Consider the following 20,495-nt stretch of genomic DNA (forward strand, 5'->3'; position numbering starts at 1 on the left):
TATACATAGTGTGTGTGTGTATTTATGTGTAGCTATACATAGTGTGTGTGTGTATTTATGTGTAGCTATACATAGTGTGTGTGTGTATTTATGTGTAGCTATACATAGTGTGTGTGTGTATTTATGTGTAGCTATACATAGTGTGTGTGTGTATTTATGTGTAGCTATACATAGTGTGTGTGTGTATTTATGTGTAGCTATACATAGTGTGTGTGTGTGTATTTATGTGTAGCTATACATAGTGTGAGTTTGTATTTATGTGTAGCTATACATAGTGTTTGTGTGTATTTATGTGTAGCTATACATAGTGTTTGTGTGTATTTATGTGTAGCTATACATAGTGTTTGTGTGTATTTATGTGTAGCTATACATAGTGTTTATGTGTATTTATGTGTAGCTATACATAGTGTTTGTGTGTATTTATGTGTAGCTATACATAGTGTTTATGTGTATTTATGTGTAGCTATACATAGTGTTTGTGTGCGTCACCTCTCTGCGTGATGCGTTGACTCTGTTTTCGAACGCGGGCGTTCCTCAGGAACCTCCACTCCCTCTCTTTCCTCACCTGGCTCTCCACATCATGCTCTTCTGGAATCTAGAGAGAGAGAGATACACAGAGAGAGAGATACACAGAGAGAGAGATACACAGAGAGAGAGATACACAGAGAGAGAGAGAGATACACAGAGAGAGAGAGATACAGAGAGAGAGAGAGATAGAGAGAGAGAGAGATACAGAGAGAGAGAGAGAGAGAGATACAGAGAGAGAGAGAGATACAGAGAGAGAGAGAGAGATACAGAGAGAGAGAGAGAGATACAGAGAGAGAGAGAGAGATACAGAGAGAGAGAGAGAGATACACAGAGAGAGAGAGATACAGAGAGAGAGAGATACAGAGAGAGAGAGAGATACAGAGAGAGAGATGTTTTATTTCTATTAGATTGAATAGGGTGGAAGCATGTCTAAACTGGAAGTGATTACAAAGCTAAGAAAAGACACACTTGCTTCCCTTCCTCTCTCCTCCAGTCATACTCCTTCATGGTCTGGTATAAAGACAAGAGCTTTGTGCTACTGGGCTAAATGAAGAGGGTTGCTTCTCAGGCTGCTAAGTGTTCTCTCCCACGTTTCAACACTCCCTCATCCTCTTCCTGCCCATCTAACGCTCTCTTATCTCACCCTCTCTTTGTCATCCCATTCTTTGGAATGATGGGTTAATGAGATAAATGAAGAGGATCCACTCTTAGGCTTGAACTGTTAAAAGCTCCTTCCTTGCTTGTCCTCTCATCTCTCCTCCCCCTCGCTCTATGCATCCAATATCCCCTCCTCCTCCCTCTCCATCCATCGTCTCTCTTTGAGGGCTGCCTCTCAGGCTGTGTTGAGGGGTTTTCTCCTCCCTCACACTCTCATACCCCCCTCTTTCTCTCCATCCATTCATCCCTCTATTTCTGAGGGCTGCCTCTCAGGCTGTGTTGAGGGGTTTTCTCCTCCCTCACACTCATACCCCCCTCTTTCTCTCCATCCATTCATCCCTCTATTTCTGAGGGCTGCCTCTCAGGCTGTGTTGATGGTTTTCTCCATCCCTCAGTCCCTGACAGGGAGAGAATCATTAGTGAACATCAATGGAGGTCCTCTGGTGTAACTGCAGAGGGCAAGGAAGGGATTGAGTTGGAGTGTTTCGGTGTGTGTACGTGTGTGTCTGTGCATGCGTGCATTTCTGCGTAGATGTGTGTTTCTTTGTGGATGTGTGTGCATGTGTGTTTCTGTGCGTCTGATGTGTGCGCACACATTTCTATGTAAATGTGTGTGTGTGTGCGTGTCCCTGTGTGTATAGCTGTAACCATTAGCATTATGGACAGGGCTGGTAATGTACAGAGAAAGGCTGTAATGGAGTATAATATGGTGGAGTGTTGTGAGGCCAGAGTGTTGCTGCTTATTAAGTACATGCCCCACCAGGCTCCCTGCTCTGCCCTCTGAATACTTAACTCTAACAGAGCAGCCACACACGGACTGCATCCCAAACGGCACCCTATTCCCTATGCAGTGCCCTACTTTTGACCAGGGCCCATAGTGCATTTTATAGGGAATAGGGAACCATTTCGGACACAGCCATTGACTGCTACTACAGCTGCTACCGCATGTGGATTCATATGCTGTGGTAATCACCACCAAGCACTCACAGTGACATAACAGAGAAGGGTGGAGGGAGGGACAGATGGAGTGGGGTGGAGCGAGACAGGGAGAGAAAGAGAGTAGAAGGGTGGATAGAAAGAGAGTAGAAGGGTGGATAGAAAGAGAGTAGAAGGGTGGATAGAAAGAGAGTAGAAGGGTGGATAGAAAGAGAGTAGAAGGGTGGATAGAAAGACAGTAGAAGGGTGGATAGAAAGAGAGTAGAAGGGTGGATAGAAAGAGAGTAGAAGGGTGGATAGAAAGAGAGTAGAAGGGTGGAGAGAAAGAGAGTAGAAGGGTGGAGAGAAAGAGTGTAGAAGGGTGGAGAGAAAGAGAGTAGAAGGGTGGAGAGAAAGAGAGTAGAAGGGTGGAGAGAGAGAGAGTAGAAGGGGGGAGAGAAAGAGAGTAGAAGGGGGGAGAGAAAGAGAGTAGAAGGGGGGAGAGAAAGAGTGATTAAGTAAAGGACTCAAGGGAATAGTGTGTGCAAGTCACTGTTTGCTTATACATCTCTACAGTGCTAAGACATTAAGGCCTGCCTCAGTCAGCGCTGGTGTGTGTGAGTGTGTGTGTGTGTCAAGGTGAGAGACTGTCATGATGCTGGGTCTCAGCTTGGGCTGCAGGATATGGGCAAATAATCTAATTGGCATGACAACAAATGAAAAAAGCCAGGTAGAATATAAGTTGTTGTGACAGGGTAGGAACCAAAGTGTTGGTCAGTTTCCCAGGGGACCCTTATTACATATGAATGTTACATTCATGGTAAAAAAAAAATGCAGCCTCTTGCGATATGGATATCTCAGCCACTAATGTGGGACATTACACACTGACTGTACAATAACCCTGGCTGACAAAGGAAGGAAACACACACCAAAGGTCTGCTAATGGTTATATACACACACACACCTCGTACTGCTGACACATTGATATGATAACCTGTGTACAGACTTTTAGACACAACGGCTCTTTATGGGAGCGTTCCAGAAATTGCAAACACAGCTTTCTCATTTGTACTTCTGCAAAGTGAATACCTCTCCCTCTCTTCCCGCTCTTGTTTTCCTCTCTCTCTCATACATCTCATCTCACCCATCACCCCTTGTTTTTCATTCCTTCAATACCATGTCCCCACTTTGTTCCTCCCTCCCTCTCTCTCTCTCCTGTTTCTCAAGCCACTTCTCTCCTCCTCTCTTATCCACCTAGTGTCTCTCCATCCTTTTCTCTCTCTCTCACCTCCAGACCAGCGTCAGGTTGGCAAAGTTAAGACGAGCTGACAATGTTTATTTTTCTCTTTCAGAGGATGGAGAGATGAAAGGCGGGTTTGAGAAAGTGTTGGATGGAGTTTGCGGTTCCCCTAACGGCATTGCCAAGGTGCGTGTGTGTGAGAATGGGAGTGTGTGTGTGTGTGTGTGTGTGTGTGTGTGTGTGTGTGTGTGTGTGTGTGTGTGTGTGTGTGTGTGTGTGTGTGTGTGTGTGTGTGTGTGTGTGTGAGAATGGGAGTGTGTGTGTGTGTGTGCGCGTGTCGGAGTGAGTGAGTGTGTGGAGACAGCCATACACATGACTCAGCTGCTTCCTCTGACCATCAAAGGAAGGTCAGGTGCTGTAACAGCCTAAACAGCTTCCTTGAACAGGTAGTGAGAGACATTACAGTATTGTGTGTGTGTGTGTTTTTTTTAAGAGAGACAGCGAGAGAGAGAGTGTGAGAGCGAGTGTGAAAGAGAGCGAGGGATGAAAATAGAAGAGAGAAGTGTTGTACAGTACCTTCATAACAGGCTGAGCAAAGTACTTGGCGCTCCAGTCACACAGCCCTGTAGACAGGTTGGCATTCATGTAGGCCTTGTGACCTCCTGGGTCATCTGCATCATCCCCGGCCTGACAGACGCGCGCGCACACACACACACACACGCACGCACACACGCACGCACGCACACACGCACGCACACACGCACGCACGCACACACACACGCACACACACACACACACACGCACACACACACGCAGATAATTACGAAATATTCTCATTTTAACACAGTAATGCTAATACACACCACCACACTCTCAGAATTCATTATGAAAGATAATCCAAAAATAAGTGTCTGGGAGTTCTTTCATAATGAATCAAACAGACTAAATTGACTAAAATTAAGCATCTTAAGCAAGTTGGATAAAAACATTTCTCCAGAAGCCTCAATTGAGCAATTGAGGTAATTAGCATAAAAGTCTTGTTTAAATGGGATTTCTTCTCAACTACCACTTCTTCCTTTACTATAGACTTCGGAAGTTAGTTAAGGAAAGTTGCTATCCCTCAAAATGTTCTTAGGTTATTTCTTATGTTGCTCCTTAAGAAAAGAGTTAACCAGAAATGAGATTCTAGAAAATGAAGATGTCAGGGTACCAGTTCAGAGCCGGAGGGCCCCTTGTCGAACATCTTGCGAGTGCGTGGGAACTGGTGGGAGTGGGGGGCCTGTCCGCCCAGCGTGGGGGTATAGGGGGGTCGCGTGGGGGGCTGTTCTCCTCCGCGTATCGGGGGTTTGGGCACCTCGTTGGTCAGACTGGAGCTGCTGGCACTGGGCATGGGGGGAGAACCACTGGGGGAGAGGCAGATATGGGGGAAGAAGGAGGTTAGTGTAGGGGGCAGGAGAGCATTGGCGAGAAAATGAGGATGGTGGACGTAAAGTGGTGTGTGTGTGTGTGTCTGCTACGCTAATAATCCTGGTAGGGTTAAGAATATGAAGATTGTGTGTGATATGAGTTGAGCGTGTGTGCGTGTGCGTGTGCGTGTGTGTGTGTGTGTGTGTGTGTGTGCGTGCATGTCCTCACCCTGCCTGGTGGATGTGTGCCCCCTTGCTGGTGGGGCTGGCAGGGGCCGACTGGGTGAGAGAGCCAGAGTCCAGGATCCTCTGGGGCCGAGCGTTCATAGTGGCCTGGGGAGACAGAGACAGAGACAGGGCCTGAGAAACCGGCGACAGGAGGAGAAGAGAGATGGAGAAGAAAGAGAGAGAGCAGGAGTACAAAAAGTGAGGAATGATAATAGCCATTTAGAGCCTAATGTAATATAAAACATAAGCAAGTAGGCTAAACCATACTTTGTAAGGAAACCTACTATACTGTCTTCTGTAACTTGAGCAGTTGGGTGAACTTCGACTGTATTTCAACATATTACCCTTTGACAAATGATCTATACAACACCAGCAACAGCCAGACACCTTGAAATCCTCCCGGTACTGCACCCATCAATAACAGAATCAACGCCAGTATACACTGTAACAGCTATTCACCAGAGGAGAGTAAAACTCAATAAGGGAAACCTGATGAATAACAGTGAGTTGTTTACAAAAGCCTGAGCAGAGAGAAAAACCTGGTTGGCTTTAGGAGATCCAGTTAACACCAGCAAACAAACACATTCTACCATCTGGAATTGCCTTTTGATTAGATTTCTATGCTAATTACCAGTAGTAGTGTGTGTGTGTGTGTGTGTGTGTGTGTGTGTGTTTTGGGTTTAAGAGTTTGTTACTACTATACGTGTGTGTGTGTGTGTGTGTGTGTGTGTGTGTGTGGGTTGCGGCAGAATCAATTACTAGTGTTTGCAGGCGAGCGCTTCATTAAATCGAAGCATAGAAATGACAGTCGTTATGGATGGGCTGCCACTAATCTGAGAGGCTTCACAAACTGCAGTAGTAAAATATGAATACGGTGGGAGAAAACAAGTAATTATCACATCACCACCACAACAAATAACACACTGCAATGTTCCTAATGATAGTTACCACACAAACTCAGAGAAAGCATTTTGGAAAAAATCTCACACACACACACACACACACACACACACACACACACACACACACACACACACACACACACACACACACACACACACACACACACACACACACACACACACACACACACAGCGAGAGAGAGCTGAGAAGCAGTACTTCTTAGACAGAAATCTTCAAAGGGTAAAATTGATCTCATCTCACACTGGGAGCCTTCGCTAAGTGTTAAATCGACACGCTCATATCAACTAAGGAACAATGGAGATATCTGGACTCTCTTTGTAGAGAGGGAAAGCTAGCATTATTAAACAGTCACAGCAAGAGGAAGAAGAGGACGAGAGAGAATACAGCTGCTGGTGAGTCTCTGATCCACCTCTACGCAGACGACACCATTCTGTATACTTCTGGCCCTTCTTTGGACACTGTGTTAACAACCCTCCAGACGAGCTTCAATGCCATACAACTCTCCATCCGTGGCCTCCAACTGCTCTTAAATACAAGTAAAACTAAATGCATGCTCTACAACTGATCGCTGCCCGCACCTGCCCACCCGTCCAGCATCACTACTCTGGACGGTTCTTACTTAGAATATGTGGACAACTACAAATACCTGGGTGTCTGGTTAGACTGTAAACTCTCCTTCCAGACTCACATCAAACATCTCCAATCCAAAGTTAAATCTAGAATTGGCATCCTATTTTGAAACAAAGCATCCTTCACTCATGCTGCCAAACATACCCTCGTAAAACTGACCATTCTACCGATCCTCGACTTCGGCGATGTCATTTACAAAATAGCCTCCAACACTCTACTCAATAAATTGGATGCAGTCTATCACAGTGCCATCGGTTTTGTCACCAAAGGCCCATATACTACCCACCACTGCGACCTGTACTCTCTCGTTGGCTGGCCCTCGCTTCATACTCGTCGCCAAACCCACTGGCTCCAGGTCATCTACAAGACCCTGCTAGGTAAAGTCCCACCTTAGCACGCTGGTCACCATAGCAGCACCCACCTGTAGCACGCGCTCCAGCAGGTATATCTCTCTAGTCACCCCCAAAGCCAATTCCTCCTTTGGCCGTCTCTCCTTCCAGTTCTCTGCTGCCAATGACTGGAACGAACTACAAAAATCTCTGAAACTGGAAACACTTATCTCCCTCACTAGCTTTAAGCACCAACTGTCAGAGCAGCTCACAGATCACTGCACCTGTACATAGCCCATCTATAATTTTGCCCAAACAACTACCTCTTCCCCTACTGTATTTATTTATTTATTTATTTATTTTGCTCCTTTGCACCCCATTATTTCTATTTCTACTTTGCACTTTCTTCCACTACAAATCTACCATTCCAGTGTTTTACTTGCTATATTGTATTTACTTTGCCACCATGGCCTTTTTTGCCTTTACCTCCCTTATCTCACCTCATTTGCTCACATTGTATATAGACTTATTTTTCTACTGTATTATTGGCTGTATGTTTGTTTTACTCCATGTGTAACTCTGTGTTGTTGTATGTGTCGAACTGCTTTGCTTTATCTTGGCCAGGTCGCAGTTGTAAATGAGAACTTGTTCTCAACTTGCCTACCTGGTTAAATAAAGGTGAAATAAAAATAAATTAATTTAAAAAAGGAGGAAGATGTGAAACCTGTAATTTTATCACAATCAGTAAGAGCTGGTGATGGTGAAGTCAGTCTGACAGCGTAAGAAATTGAATAACCGGTCTGTCATTTCCCAACAAACAGTCATCAGGATTATTGCATGGTAGACAATAGGTATTGTTACCCCACAGACTAAGCTTCCTGTATGCAAAACATACAATTGTTGAGTAATTGTGTTCCATAACTGTATGGTATAAAGTGCTTGGTTCGAACCGGCGCGTTCCACCATTGGTGCATAGTCATCATCGACGCATGGAAAACAACATGCGTATCGTTCCCCAATAGGCAACGTTTCCCAGCATAATGGATGCAAAACATTACATACAATTGCTGCGGAATTGTGTCCCATAATTGCAAGGCATTAAGTGCCTGGCTGGTTCAAACCAACTCGTTCCACCACCAGTGTGTACATAGTCATCTTCGCCATGGACAACGCTTCCTAACGTAATGTATGCAAAACATGACATATTGTTGCATAATTGTATTCTGTTGAGTTCTTCGTTCGAACAGACGCGTCCAGTTCCACAACCGGTGCTGTGGAACATCCTGTCACCACCCCCGATTATTAATCACATCCTAAAGCCATGCTAACAAAATACACACAGCTAGAGAGATACTGAAGAGTATATAAACCCTGTTATCACAAGGGGCTTCCCGGCGGGCCAGGAGACTTGAAACCCAACTGCTTCTGCAGCAGACAAAGTTAACAGCATTCTAGGTCCCAAATGGCACCCTATTCCGTGCACTACTGGGCCCTGGTGAAATGTAGTGCACTGTGTTGGGTACCATTTGGGACGCAATCAGCCAGTATCTCTATACTTGTGAGTGTTGAATTATTCAAAAGGGAGGATTTAAATGTTCTGTGGGCGCACACAAGTACAGAACACCTCCCTGATCAATGATAATAGCCCCATGAAGCAGCCTCAATCTGAGGTGTGATTGGTTGGAAGGGGATGTGGTCTGATGCAAGAAGCAATCTGATTGATGGAGGCAGTACCGAGGGGGAGGGATTGTGGAAGTGAGAGCGGTGATTTTCTGCTGAGTAAGGCACTAAGGCCCAGAGATTGTGGATTGAGAAGAGTGGATAGGTCATGATCTCATGCAGTGGGTTTTAGAGCTTTTTCTACCAGTGTCTCCCAGAATGTGCAAGAGACATTCATCAAGCCTGGTCCCAGATCAGTTTGTGCTCTCTTGCTAACTCGTACTGTTGGTCTATAGGAGTTGGCACAAGAGAAAACCAAAAAGGGGCATTCACTAGGAACCAAACAGAAGCAAACAGGCTGAAACGGGAAGGGACCTACCTGAACTTGTGCAATAAGAAACCCTGCTGCAGGCTAACATTCACCCACAATGCACCGGGATAACTGATGTTAGAGTGAGAGAATAGCACAGACTCGCTTACAAATTCTACTTCAATCTTATCATCAAAGTACGGACCACATACAAAAAAAAGAACCAGTTAACCTTTAGGCTTAAACCTCTTAGGCAGGTAGCCTAGTGGTTAGAGTGTTGGGCCAGTAACCGAAAGGTTGCTGGATCAAATCCCCGAGCTGACAAGATAAAAAGCTGTCGTTCTGCACCTGAGCAAGGCAGTTAAGCCACTGTTCGCTCCCCGGGTGCCGAAGATGTGGATGTCGATAAAGGCAGTCCTCCACACCTCTCTGATTGAGTTAAATGCGGAAGACACATTTCAGTTGAAGGCATTCAGTTGTACCACAGACTAGGTATCCCCCTTCCCCCCCAAGAAAAATGCACTAAAATGTTAATTTGGAGAACAAAGAAGCTGCATGTGTTTCACACTTCCATCCTCCTTGGCACCTATGCGCTAAAAATCCTAATTAAAACACAATTGGATTTGCTCGGTTGGACACTTAAACCAATGAGAGCATTTCTCTGCTTGTCAAGGGAAGGATGTCGAGAGCCCTGGCTTTAACAGACGTGGGCTGCACCAAACTGTTACACACTCCAGTCAATATTGCGTTTAGCGCGAGACACTGAATACCTGGGTTGACACTTGTTTTTAAGTGTGTGTGTCTGTGTGGGTAGACCCTCTTTGTTCTTCCCTTTGAAGTGTTGCCAGGCTGAAGAGTGTGTGAGGACTAGGTAAGTGACTAGTAGATAATCACTGCATCCGTGTGAGATGGGTTTCTCTTGTTGAGGGGAGTAAGGTTGAGGTCTCAAGTTTTATTAGGTCGCATGAACAGGATACACATTGTATACAGCGTCCATTGAAATGCTGACTTGCAGGTTCTTTCCCGACAATGCAACAATAAGAAATTACGATAAGAATATGAACATAAAGTCAATGGCTCAGTGGAATAGAATGTGTTGCGTAAGCATAATACAGGAAGGCACAATTTACAGTCCAATATTTGTTTTGTGTGTCTAACATCACAGAGACAATTTAAGTCTTCTCCATCTCATTGCTTGTTCATTAACTTTCATTTCACCAGGTAAGTTGTTAGAGAAAACCAACTCCACGGCAACGATCATTTACAGGTTAAATCAGTCAATTTGAACCTAGGGAGCGATGGTGGGGGGGGGGCTGATAAAAGAAAACCCTCCTAAAATCATCTTACTGTAGGAAAGAAAACCTTTGGGAGATAAAACACCACTGCAATAGAGAGATGATAGTTCCTCCCAAGCTCATCTACAGATGGATCAAAAGAGCAGGAAACAACCGAGAGAGAGTTGCATCCCCAATGGCACCCTATTCCCTACGTAGTGCACTACTTCAATAGGAGGACATTTTGGGACACATCCAGAGATTCACAGGGATTTACACCTGGGCTTCCCCCTGTTTCTGTCTCAGAGAAGAGTTGCACAGGACTGTGGATTGTGTTGAGGAGAAAGAGTGAGTACACCGGAGATTATAAATTTACAAGCCACGATGTTATCATGGTCAAATGCCCTTTCCTGAGACTGCAGCAGTGGCCCATATTGTATATTGTTTTAAATACTGCAGCATCATATATTAGAGTCTATTGCAATGTTTCATACATTAGAGTCTGTTGCAGTGCCTCATACATTAGAGTCTGTTGCAGTGCCTCATACATTAGAGTCTGTTGCAATGTAATATCTAATAAGTCAGTGGGAAGCCCTAAAGCTGAGACGAACAGCTCTGGGGACTGCGAGGAACTGAGACTGCAGCAGTAGCCCATAATGTATATTTAAAAGAATACTGCAGTATCATAATTTAGAGTCTATGCAATGTTTCATACATTATTCTCTTGCAATGTTTCATAATTTAGAGTCTATTGCAATGTTTCATACATTAGAGTCTATGCAATGTTTCATACATTATTCTCTTGCAATGTTTCATAATTTAGAGTCTATTGCAATGTTTCATACATTAGAGTCTATGCAATGTTTCATACATTATTCTCTTGCAATGTTTCATAATTTAGAGTCTATTGCAATGTTTCATACATTATTCAATGTTTCATACATTAAAGTCTCTTGCAGTGTCCATACATTAGAGTCTGTTGCAGTGCCTCATACATTAGAGTCTGTTGCAATGTAATATCTAATAAGTCCTGTTGTTTTTTACGGGGCTTCAGTGGGAAGCCCTAAAGCTGCGATGAACAGCTCTGGGGACTGCGAGGAACTGATGGTGTCAGCAGCAGGAAATACAAGGGGGCTCTCTCCAGCGCGAGGGGCCAACAGTGGTTATTACACCTCCTTAAGTAACGGCAGGCTTCTCCTCTCTGCAGTGACTGGCCTGGGGGAGTCGTTTCGCCTTAATTGCATTTGCACAAAAGTAATGGTCTCGAGGTGGGGAAAATGCCAGGGAAGAGGGAGAGTGAGAGTGTGTGTGTAAGAACAAGAGTGTGTGTGTGTGTGTGTATGAAACTACATGACCTTTTCAACGCATAACACACACCTAAAGAAAACCAAACAGACACACAGCAGAAGGAGAGAGAACAGTGTGTATGTTGAGTACCTTGTAGGCGATGCTGTTGAGGACCTTCATGGCCAGGTCGGACACCTCTGGGAACGGGTCGGCCGCCAGGTGCAGGAGAACCCTCCAGATCTGTGTGTAAACGCTGTTGAACGACACCCCTGCAACGACACACACAGCATGATTAACCATATACATAATTATCCAACATTCACAGACGTGACTTACCGTTAATACACACAGGCACACAGCATCAATTACCATCAGTACACACACACACAACACACTGAATTACCATTTCACATAATGACCCAACACTGTGAACACCATCAATATACATTAGCAAACATCTACATTCTGTCTCCCATTCTCAACAAGCACGTAAACACAGCATGATTAGCATCAATATTTGATTAGCAACCATCAATAAGAGAGCCAACCTTCTCACCATCTCATTTTTCCCCTTGTACGCACACAGCATGATTTCCATAAACACTCAACAATCTCTCTCTCTCTCGCACAAACACAACATGCTTAGCGATCACACTCAACCACTGAATTCTCCATCATCATCATCATAGCATACAAACGCTAACATTTAATTGATGCTAATCACTTGTCATCTAACATCTAAAAACATCCACATCCACACTGACTGGCCGTTGTCTCACTTCTCCTTCACTCAGTCGTCTGCTGAGGTGCTAGAGCCAACATGGTAATGTGTCAGGTAATGCAACTCATTAATCAACACACACAATGAAGGCAGCTGGCTTCTGCACCATTGCTGATTGTGAGAGGAACATGACTGCCAACTGTCATCATTATACGGAATATGAATGAGCAAGTGCTCTGCTATTGTCTTTTTTACCTACCGAGGGCGACAGGTCTGTGTGTGTTTGTGTATGAGAGAAAGTGTGTGTTCACTTTGGCGAATATTCCCTCCCTTCCCACCCAGGACTATCTCCCCCCTCCAACTTTTATTTATCCATTTTCTTTCTCTCCTGTCGTCCTCTCTGCGGTGTCATCCCTCATTCCAAGCTGTCACTCAACCTGACTGAACACTGCAGTGCCGCTGAGCTGCATTCGAGAGAGACGGTCACTCACCGGGCTTGGCCACGAAGGCGCTGTCAACATCAGTTTGTTTTGCTCCGGGCCTAAACCTGCCTGTCACCGTTCTCTTTGTATTAGGAGTGCCCCCCTCTTCTTCTAGTTCATTATTCTGGCACATTGACTCTCACTTTGCAAGGAACACAGCACTCCCTCTCTCTAGTTTCCATGCTCTCTCCCTCTGTCTGATGCAATCTTCTGTCCGTCTCGACGGCCGGCAGTGAAGGTATCCAGCTGTTAATGCCCTTCTCCCTCCCCCCAGCAATTCACACTTCTAGATAGAGAACAGAATGAAAAGTGTCCTTAGGGAGTTGTCACTTCATACTGAGGGTAAGAGAGGACATTGTCTTAACCCCTAGACAGGACACACTCATCCTCCTCCAGAGGCTGTAGAATGAGGGACGTGTGAGGGGAGGCGTGGCAGGCTATCACAAACTGTTGAGGCTAACCAGTGCATTTCATAGACACTGTGTGTGAAAATGCGTGGAGGCACATGTCGCAGCAAAAATCGGGAGCTCTGGTTAATAGTACTGCAGCAGATTGTAGTGTGGGCCGAGAGGGGGGTGAGAGCTGGAGGGGGAGAGCGGGAAGAGAGAGGAAAGAGTACATGCGAGAGAGATAGCAAGGGGGGTAAGCAAGAGCGGAAGCATGAGAAGGAGAGAGAAAGAGAGCACGGGGAAAGAGTGAGCGAGAAAGCAAGCAAGCAATCAGGCAAGAGAGAGAGCAAGGGAAAAAGTGAGTGTGTGTAAGCGAGAGCGAGAGAACGAGGTAAAGAGGTGATTAGGTTCTAGCCCGGGGGCATGAATGTGATTAGGTGCTGCGGTAAACAGCCCGGGTGATGAATGTGAAATACTGTTTCCCCTCCATTTAAACAGGGAAATACTTCAGTTTTCACTGGCATAGACACATTATCACCGCAGCACCCTACACCGTTCAACATGAGAGACTGTGACTACAGATCATTTCCAGGCTGGATTGTGTTCAGCAAGGCCTGGTATGAGGACCTTTGCAACATCTGCACAATTTTACAACCATGTTAAATCCTAAACGATATTTCTCACTATAACAGCAACATTTGGAGCTTCCCCTGCAGTATTCCAACAAGACAGAACAAAAATGTCTCAAAGGTCATCTGTTAATGCATATTTAACACCCAATCCAATATAAGTCTTGGTCAGCCGCTGTAAGCTACGGTACATAACCCATTTCCTTCATTCATACATGAGCATCTTAAATGCACTGACACAGGAAGAAGCTGAGCCAAGTCCTTGCTGTGGCCAAACAGAAATGTCAGGGAGGATATCAGAACGCCTTAAAGTAGGTAGGTGTGCTCTGGGTGGTATTTTGCTGTGTAAGATCTTTTCCTTTTTAAGGCCAGATTCACTAAGCGTTTCCAACTGTTCTTTTCTGGAGGGAATAGAATCTCCAGTTTCTGTAGCGTGAGGCAGCTTGCTGTACAAGTACACTCCCTGGACAGGATGCTAGTCTCTCTCAGGGCCTTAAAGAGGTAGCTCACCCAAAATTCAAAGTTGTAAGTCCATATTCTGTGCCATCTGTTGGTTGATTTGGGAGTGAACTGTCCCTTTACGAAGAGCACTTCTATCAACAACCAGGTATTGCCCAATCAATTATATATTGTGTGTGACTGACCAGTGTTAGCTAACAGAACCCAATTGTGCTCCTGCAACATGGCTAGGCTTCCAAACAAGTAACATATCTAAATGTTTTGGCATCGAGTCAGCACTACGCTAAACCATCTATGGTACAGCCCCATGGTGTTTGTTTATGCATGCCATGTCATGAGCTGCTAGCTGGGTCAGAATTAAGCACATAGGGAGGTAAGGACAATGGAAATAGAATTACTAATAGTATTCTATGGTAAGATGCTAAACTGGACACAGTGCGTAATTGGGGGCGAGGGGCCAATTTCATACTCAACCTGTTTAGAATGAATCAGACCCCATGATGGTGTTAGGGACCCCAGTGCAGCTTGGGAAGGGTTTAGATGGAGGCTGAATAAACGCTAAACGCACCGGTTAAAAGGGTAGCGACAGAAACGTCTACCAGAATGTGCATTTATTTTATTTTATTCTATATACAAAAATATATTTGATATCCATTTCCTGGTAATTTATTTGTCAGACTTCAATGGTAAAGCGCATGCCACTGTGTCCTGAAAAGACCCATAGATGTGGCTGTGTTGGACTTGGCCAATCAGGGCTTCCTGTGGGAGTTGATTAAGACTGGATTATTTGATGAATCCGAGTTAACGCAGCAGTGTGTTCCCATGGGTCAGTGGTGCACTTGAGGGATTTATGGAAGTGGGGATGCGTGTGTAGTGTACTTAGTACTCGTCTCACGCCACCCGTGTGTGTGTGTGTGCGTGTGTGCGTGCGTTGTAGCCGTGTCCTCGTATTTTGGAGCAGTGTTTCCCAACTCTGGTCCTCCTCTACCCCAACAGTACACATTTTCATTGTAGCCCAAACAACACCTGACTCAACTTGTCAACTAATCATCAGGCCCTTAATGAGTTGAATCAGGAGAGTTTGTCCGGGGCTACAACAACAAAAATATGTACTTTTTGGGGGGCTGGAGTTGGGAACCACTGTTTTGGAGTACTTTGTCAAATACAAGGGCAGTTGGTGTGTGAAGTGGGCATTTCTCAAACTGACAACAGAAGGTAGGGAATCCCCATCTCTCTCCCCCTCCTTTGTGTTGTTGGTGAGTTAATGCTTTTTCTCCACACACACAAACTGATTGTCAGGACGCATCAAGGCCTCTGCCAATCACCACAGCATAGGGGAAACAGAGCGGGGCCAGTCCTCAGTGAAACCAAGAAAAGCACTCAGTCTTTTGGAGCCAGGGGCACCCTCTTGAGTTGAACAGTAGAGGATGGTAGGTTGAGAACAAGTCTTTCCTACGGGTAAGAGGGAGTTGAAGCAGGAGAAAGGGAAAAGTATAGGAAGGCAGGGCTCAAAAAAATGTATTGGTTGCATCGGCACGAGCTGAACATTCATTACAAGGTCAACTCACTCAAGTTTCAAAACGTCCTATTTTTCTGCCGGCTAAAACCATGATTTGGTCAAACAGTAAAGTGCATTATCCTCAAGATTCCTGTAATGAAAGTGTCTGCACAGCCTCTGTAACTGTTTCGCTGGTGCTTGCTGTGACGCGCCAGGCGCACGCTCTCCCCCTAAAAAAAGGGTTCTGATTGTATAACATTTAAAAATCCAACTGTGGGAAACAACTGTTGAAGAGAGGATGTTCTCAGCTTTCTGGGATATACTTTTTTTCTCAACAGCAAATATTTTACAACCAAGATATTTTATACTGAACAAAAATGTAATCTCAACATGTAAAGTGTTGGTCCCATGTTTCATGAGCTGAAATATAAGATCCCAGAAATGTTCCATACGCACCAAAAGCTTATTTCTCTCAAATGTTGTGCACAAATTTGTTTACATCCCTGTCAGTGAGCATTTCTCCTTTGGCAAGATAATCCATCCACCTGACGGGTATCAACAAGCTGATTAAACAGCATGATCATTACACAGGTGCACCTTGTGCTGGGGACAATAAAAGGCCACTAAAATGTGCAGTTCTGTCATACAACACAATACCACAGATGTGAGGGAGTGCGCAATTGTCATGCTGACTGCAGGAATGTCCACCAGAGCTGTTCCCAGATAATTTAATATTCGTTTCTCTACCATAAGCAGCCTCCAACGTCATTTTTAGAGGATTTGGCAGTACATCCAACCAGCTTCACAACACGTGTAACCACACCATCCCAGGACCTCCACATCCGGCTTCTTCACCTGTGAGATTGCGAGACCAACCACCGGGACAGCTGATGATACTGAGGATAATTTCTGTCTGCAATAAAGCCCTTTTGTGTGGAAAAACTCATTCTGATTGGCTGGGCCTGGCTCCCAAGTGGGTGGGCCTATGCAGGCCCACCCATGGCTGTGTCCCTGCCCTGTCATGTGAAATCCATAGATTACGGCCTAATGAATTTATTTTGATTGAGTAATTTCCTTATATGAACTAACTCAGTAAAATAGTTGAAATTGTTGCCTGCTGCGTTTATATTTTTGTTCAGTATATATGGCTTTGAGATATACAGAGTGCTTGAAATGTGCATCAGCCATTGCTAGTGCATAGGGTAGTAGGCTACAAACTGCAACGTTTCTTTAGGACATTACATTCAGATTAATACATGACTACTAACAGTGAGTATTATATTTAGTGTTAGCAATCCAGCTAATGTTTTTTTAGTTTGATCCCCAAATAAATTTGCCTTTGATATTAACGCAAAAAAAGATTTAGGCAAATTAATCTCTATTGAACAAAAGAAGTCAGAACATTCTGGAACCCTATTTTAACAGTAACATATAAGGTGATTACTATTTGTGTTCTATTGCTTGAAGCCTTGAAAAAGAACGGTGCGACCAAATCATGGGCTTGTTACACCAACTTAAAAAGTTAGTGGCACCAGTAACTTCCAATTAAGTAATATTTTTACTTAGTCTCCCATTGACATCAATACATGACTAAGTGAACATTTGACTTCAGTGGTAGTTACTACAACCCCTTACTACTGAGAGGAACAAGAAGTGAGTTGAAATAAAGGAGGAGAGGAGGAAGGAAAGGAGTAGCATTGTAAGATTAGAGTGGTAAGGGTAGCGTAAGTCAGGGGTAAGGGTAGCGTAGGTAAGGGTAGCGTAGGTAAGGGTAGCGTAGGTAAGGGTAGCGTAGGTCAGCGGTAAGGCTAGCGTAGGTAAGGGTAGCGTAGGTCAGGGGTAAGGGTAGCGTAGGTCAGGGGTAAGGGTAGCGTAGGTAAGGGGTAAGGGTAGCGTAGGTAAGGGTAGCGTAGGTCAGGGGTAAGGGTAGCGTAGGTCAGCGGTAAGGGTAACGTAGGTAAGGGTAGCGTAGGTCAGTGGTAAGGATAGCGTAGGTAAGGGTAGCGTAGGTCAGCGGTAAGGGTAGCGTAGGTCAGGGGTAAGGGTAACGTAGGTAAGGGTAGCGTAGGTCAGTGGTAAGGGTAGCGTAGGTAAGGGTAGCGTAGGTCAGCGGTAAGGGTAGCGTAGGTCAGGGGTAAGGGTAGCGTAGGTCAGGGGTAAGGGTAGCGTAGGTCAGGGGTAAGGGTAGCGTAGGTCAGGGGTAAGGGTAGCGTAGGGTCAGCGGTAAGGGTAGCGTGGGTCAGCGGGTAAGGGTAGCGAGGTCAGGGGTAAGGGTAGCGTGGTCAGGGGTAAGGGTAGCGTGAGGTAAGGGTAGCGTAGGGGTAGCGTGGGTAAGGGTAGCGTAGGTAAGGGTAGCGTAGGTCAGCGGTAAGGGTAGCGTAGGTCAGCGGTAAGGGTAGCGTAGGTAAGGGTAGCGTAGGTCAGCGGTAAGGGTAGCGTAGGTCAGCGGTAAGGGTAGCGTAGGTCAGCGGTAAGGGTAGCGTAGGTCAGCGGTAAGGGTAGCGTAGGTAAGGGTAGCGTAGGTCAGCGGTAAGGGTAGCGTAGGTCAGCGGTAAGGGTAGCGTAGGTCAGCGGTAAGGGTAGCGTAGGTCAGCGGTAAGGGTAGCGGTAAGGGTAGCGTAGGTCAGGGGTAAGGGTAGCGGTAAGGGTAGCGTAGGTCAGCGGTAAGGGTAGCGGTAAGGGTAGCGTAGGTCAGCGGTAAGGGTAGCGTAGGTCAGCGGTAAGGGTAGCGTAGGTCAGCGGTAAGGGTAGCGTAGGTCAGCGGTAAGGGTAGCGGTAAGGGTAGCGTAGGTCAGGGGTAAGGGTAGCGTAGGTCAGGGGTAAGGGTAGCGTAGGTCAGCGGTAAGGGTAGCGTAGGTCAGCGGTAAGGGTAGCGTAGGTCAGCGGTAAGGGTAGCGTAGGTCAGGGGTAAGGGTAGCGTAGGTCAGGGGTAAGGGTAGCGTAGGTCAGTAGTAAGGGTTGTGTAGGTCAAGAGTAAGGGTTGTGTAGGTCAACAGTAAGGGTTGTGTAGGTTAGTAGTTTTCTCTACCTATGAGGGAGTTGAGGGAGGAGTAGGAGGAGACTCGTCTCATCTTGTCGATGGTCTCAAAGGAGAGGATGTACTCGTCGTTGTCAGGGCTACCCAGGGTGCTGCTGGCACTGCTGCTGGTGCTCAGGTTACCCGGAGAGAACGCCACCGGACCACCTACACATTACACAACAGTAGTTACACAACAGTAGTTACACAACATAATCACTATACCCTGAAATATACTATATTATACCAGAATAATTATACCCTGAAATATACCATATTATACCAGAATCACTATACCTTGAAATATACCACATTATACCAGAATCACTATACCCTGAAATATACCACATTATACCAGAATCCCTATACCCTGAAATATACCACATTATACCAGAATCACTATACCCTGAAATATACCACAATCACTATACCCTGAAATATACCACAATCACTATACCCTGAAATATACCACAATCACTATACCCTGAAATATACCACAATCACTATACCCTGAAATATACCACAATCACTATACCCTGAAATATACCACAATCACCATACCCTGAAATATACCACAATCACTATACCCTGAAATATACCACAATCACTATACCCTGAAATATACCACAATCACTATACCCTGAAATCTACCACATTATACCAGAATCACTATACCCTGAAATCTACCACATTATACCAGAATAACTATACCCTGAAATCTACCACAATCTCTATACCCTGAAATATACCACAATCTCTATAGCCTGAAATATACTAGAATCACCATACCCTCAAATATACCACATATCACTATACCCTGAAATCTACCACATTATACCAGAACCACTATACCCTGAAATCTACCACATTATACCAGAATAACTATACCCTGAAATCTACCACATTATACCAGAATCACTATACCCTGAAATCGACCACATTATAGCAGAATAACTATACCCTGAAATCTACCACATTATACCAGAATAACTATACCCTGAAATATACTGCTCAAAAAAATAAAGGGAACACTTAAACACCACATCCTAGATCTGAATGAAAGAAATAATCTTATTAAATAATTTTTTCTTGACATAGTTGAATGTGCTGACAACAAAATCACACAAAAATAATCAATGGAAATCCATTTTATCAACCCATGGAGGTCTGGATTTGGAGTCACACTCAAAATTAAAGTGGAAAACTACACTACAGGCTGATCCAACTTTGATGTAATGTCCTTAAAACAAGTCAAAATGAGGCTCAGTAGTGTGTGTGGCCTCCACGTGCCTGTATGACCTCCCTACAACGCCTGGGCATGCTCCTGATGATGTGGCGGATGGTCTCCTGAGGGATCTCCTCCCAGACCTGGACTAAAGCAGCCGCCAACTCCTGGACAGTCTGTGGTGCAACGTGGCGTTGGTGGATGGAGCGAGACATGATGTCCCAGATGTGCTCAATTGGATTCAGGTCTGGGGAACGGGCGGGCCAGTCCATAGCATCAATGCCTTCCTCTTGCAGGAACTGCTGACACACTCCAGCCACATGAGGTCTAGCATTGTCTTGCATTAGGAGGAACACAGGGCCAACCGCACCAGCATATGGTCTCACAAGGGGTCTGAGGATCTCATCTCGGTACCTAATGGCAGTCAGGCTACCTCTGGCGAGCACATGGAGGGCTGTGCGGCCCCCCAAAGAAATGCCACCCCACACCATGACTGACCCACCGCCAAACCGGTCATGCTGGAGGATGTTGCAGGCAGCAGAACGTTCTCCACGGCGTCTCCAGACTCTGTCACGTCTGTCACGTGCTCAGTGTGAACCTGCTTTCATCTGTGAAGAGCAAGGGCGCCAGTGGCGAATTTGCCAATCTTGGTGTTCTCTGGCAAATACCAAACGTCCTGCACGGTGTTG

The 20,495-nt window shown here is 45.3% G+C and overlaps 1 protein-coding gene across 1 annotated transcript in view; it reads right to left on the minus strand.

The window, feature by feature from the left end:
- The window catches only part of LOC106564921 (regulatory-associated protein of mTOR), a 198,684-nt gene that overhangs the window by 25,638 nt on the left and 152,551 nt on the right, over window positions 1–20,495 (minus strand). Inside the window, 6 exon segments of the mRNA XM_014131441.2 lie at window positions 490–595; window positions 3,917–4,027; window positions 4,551–4,743; window positions 4,976–5,079; window positions 11,538–11,656; window positions 18,594–18,749. Of these exon segments, the coding sequence (XP_013986916.1) occupies window positions 490–595; window positions 3,917–4,027; window positions 4,551–4,743; window positions 4,976–5,079; window positions 11,538–11,656; window positions 18,594–18,749 (789 nt within the window).

This window comes from Salmo salar, chromosome ssa12, assembly GCF_905237065.1.
Source record: "Salmo salar chromosome ssa12, Ssal_v3.1, whole genome shotgun sequence".
NCBI lineage: Eukaryota > Metazoa > Chordata > Actinopteri > Salmoniformes > Salmonidae > Salmo > Salmo salar.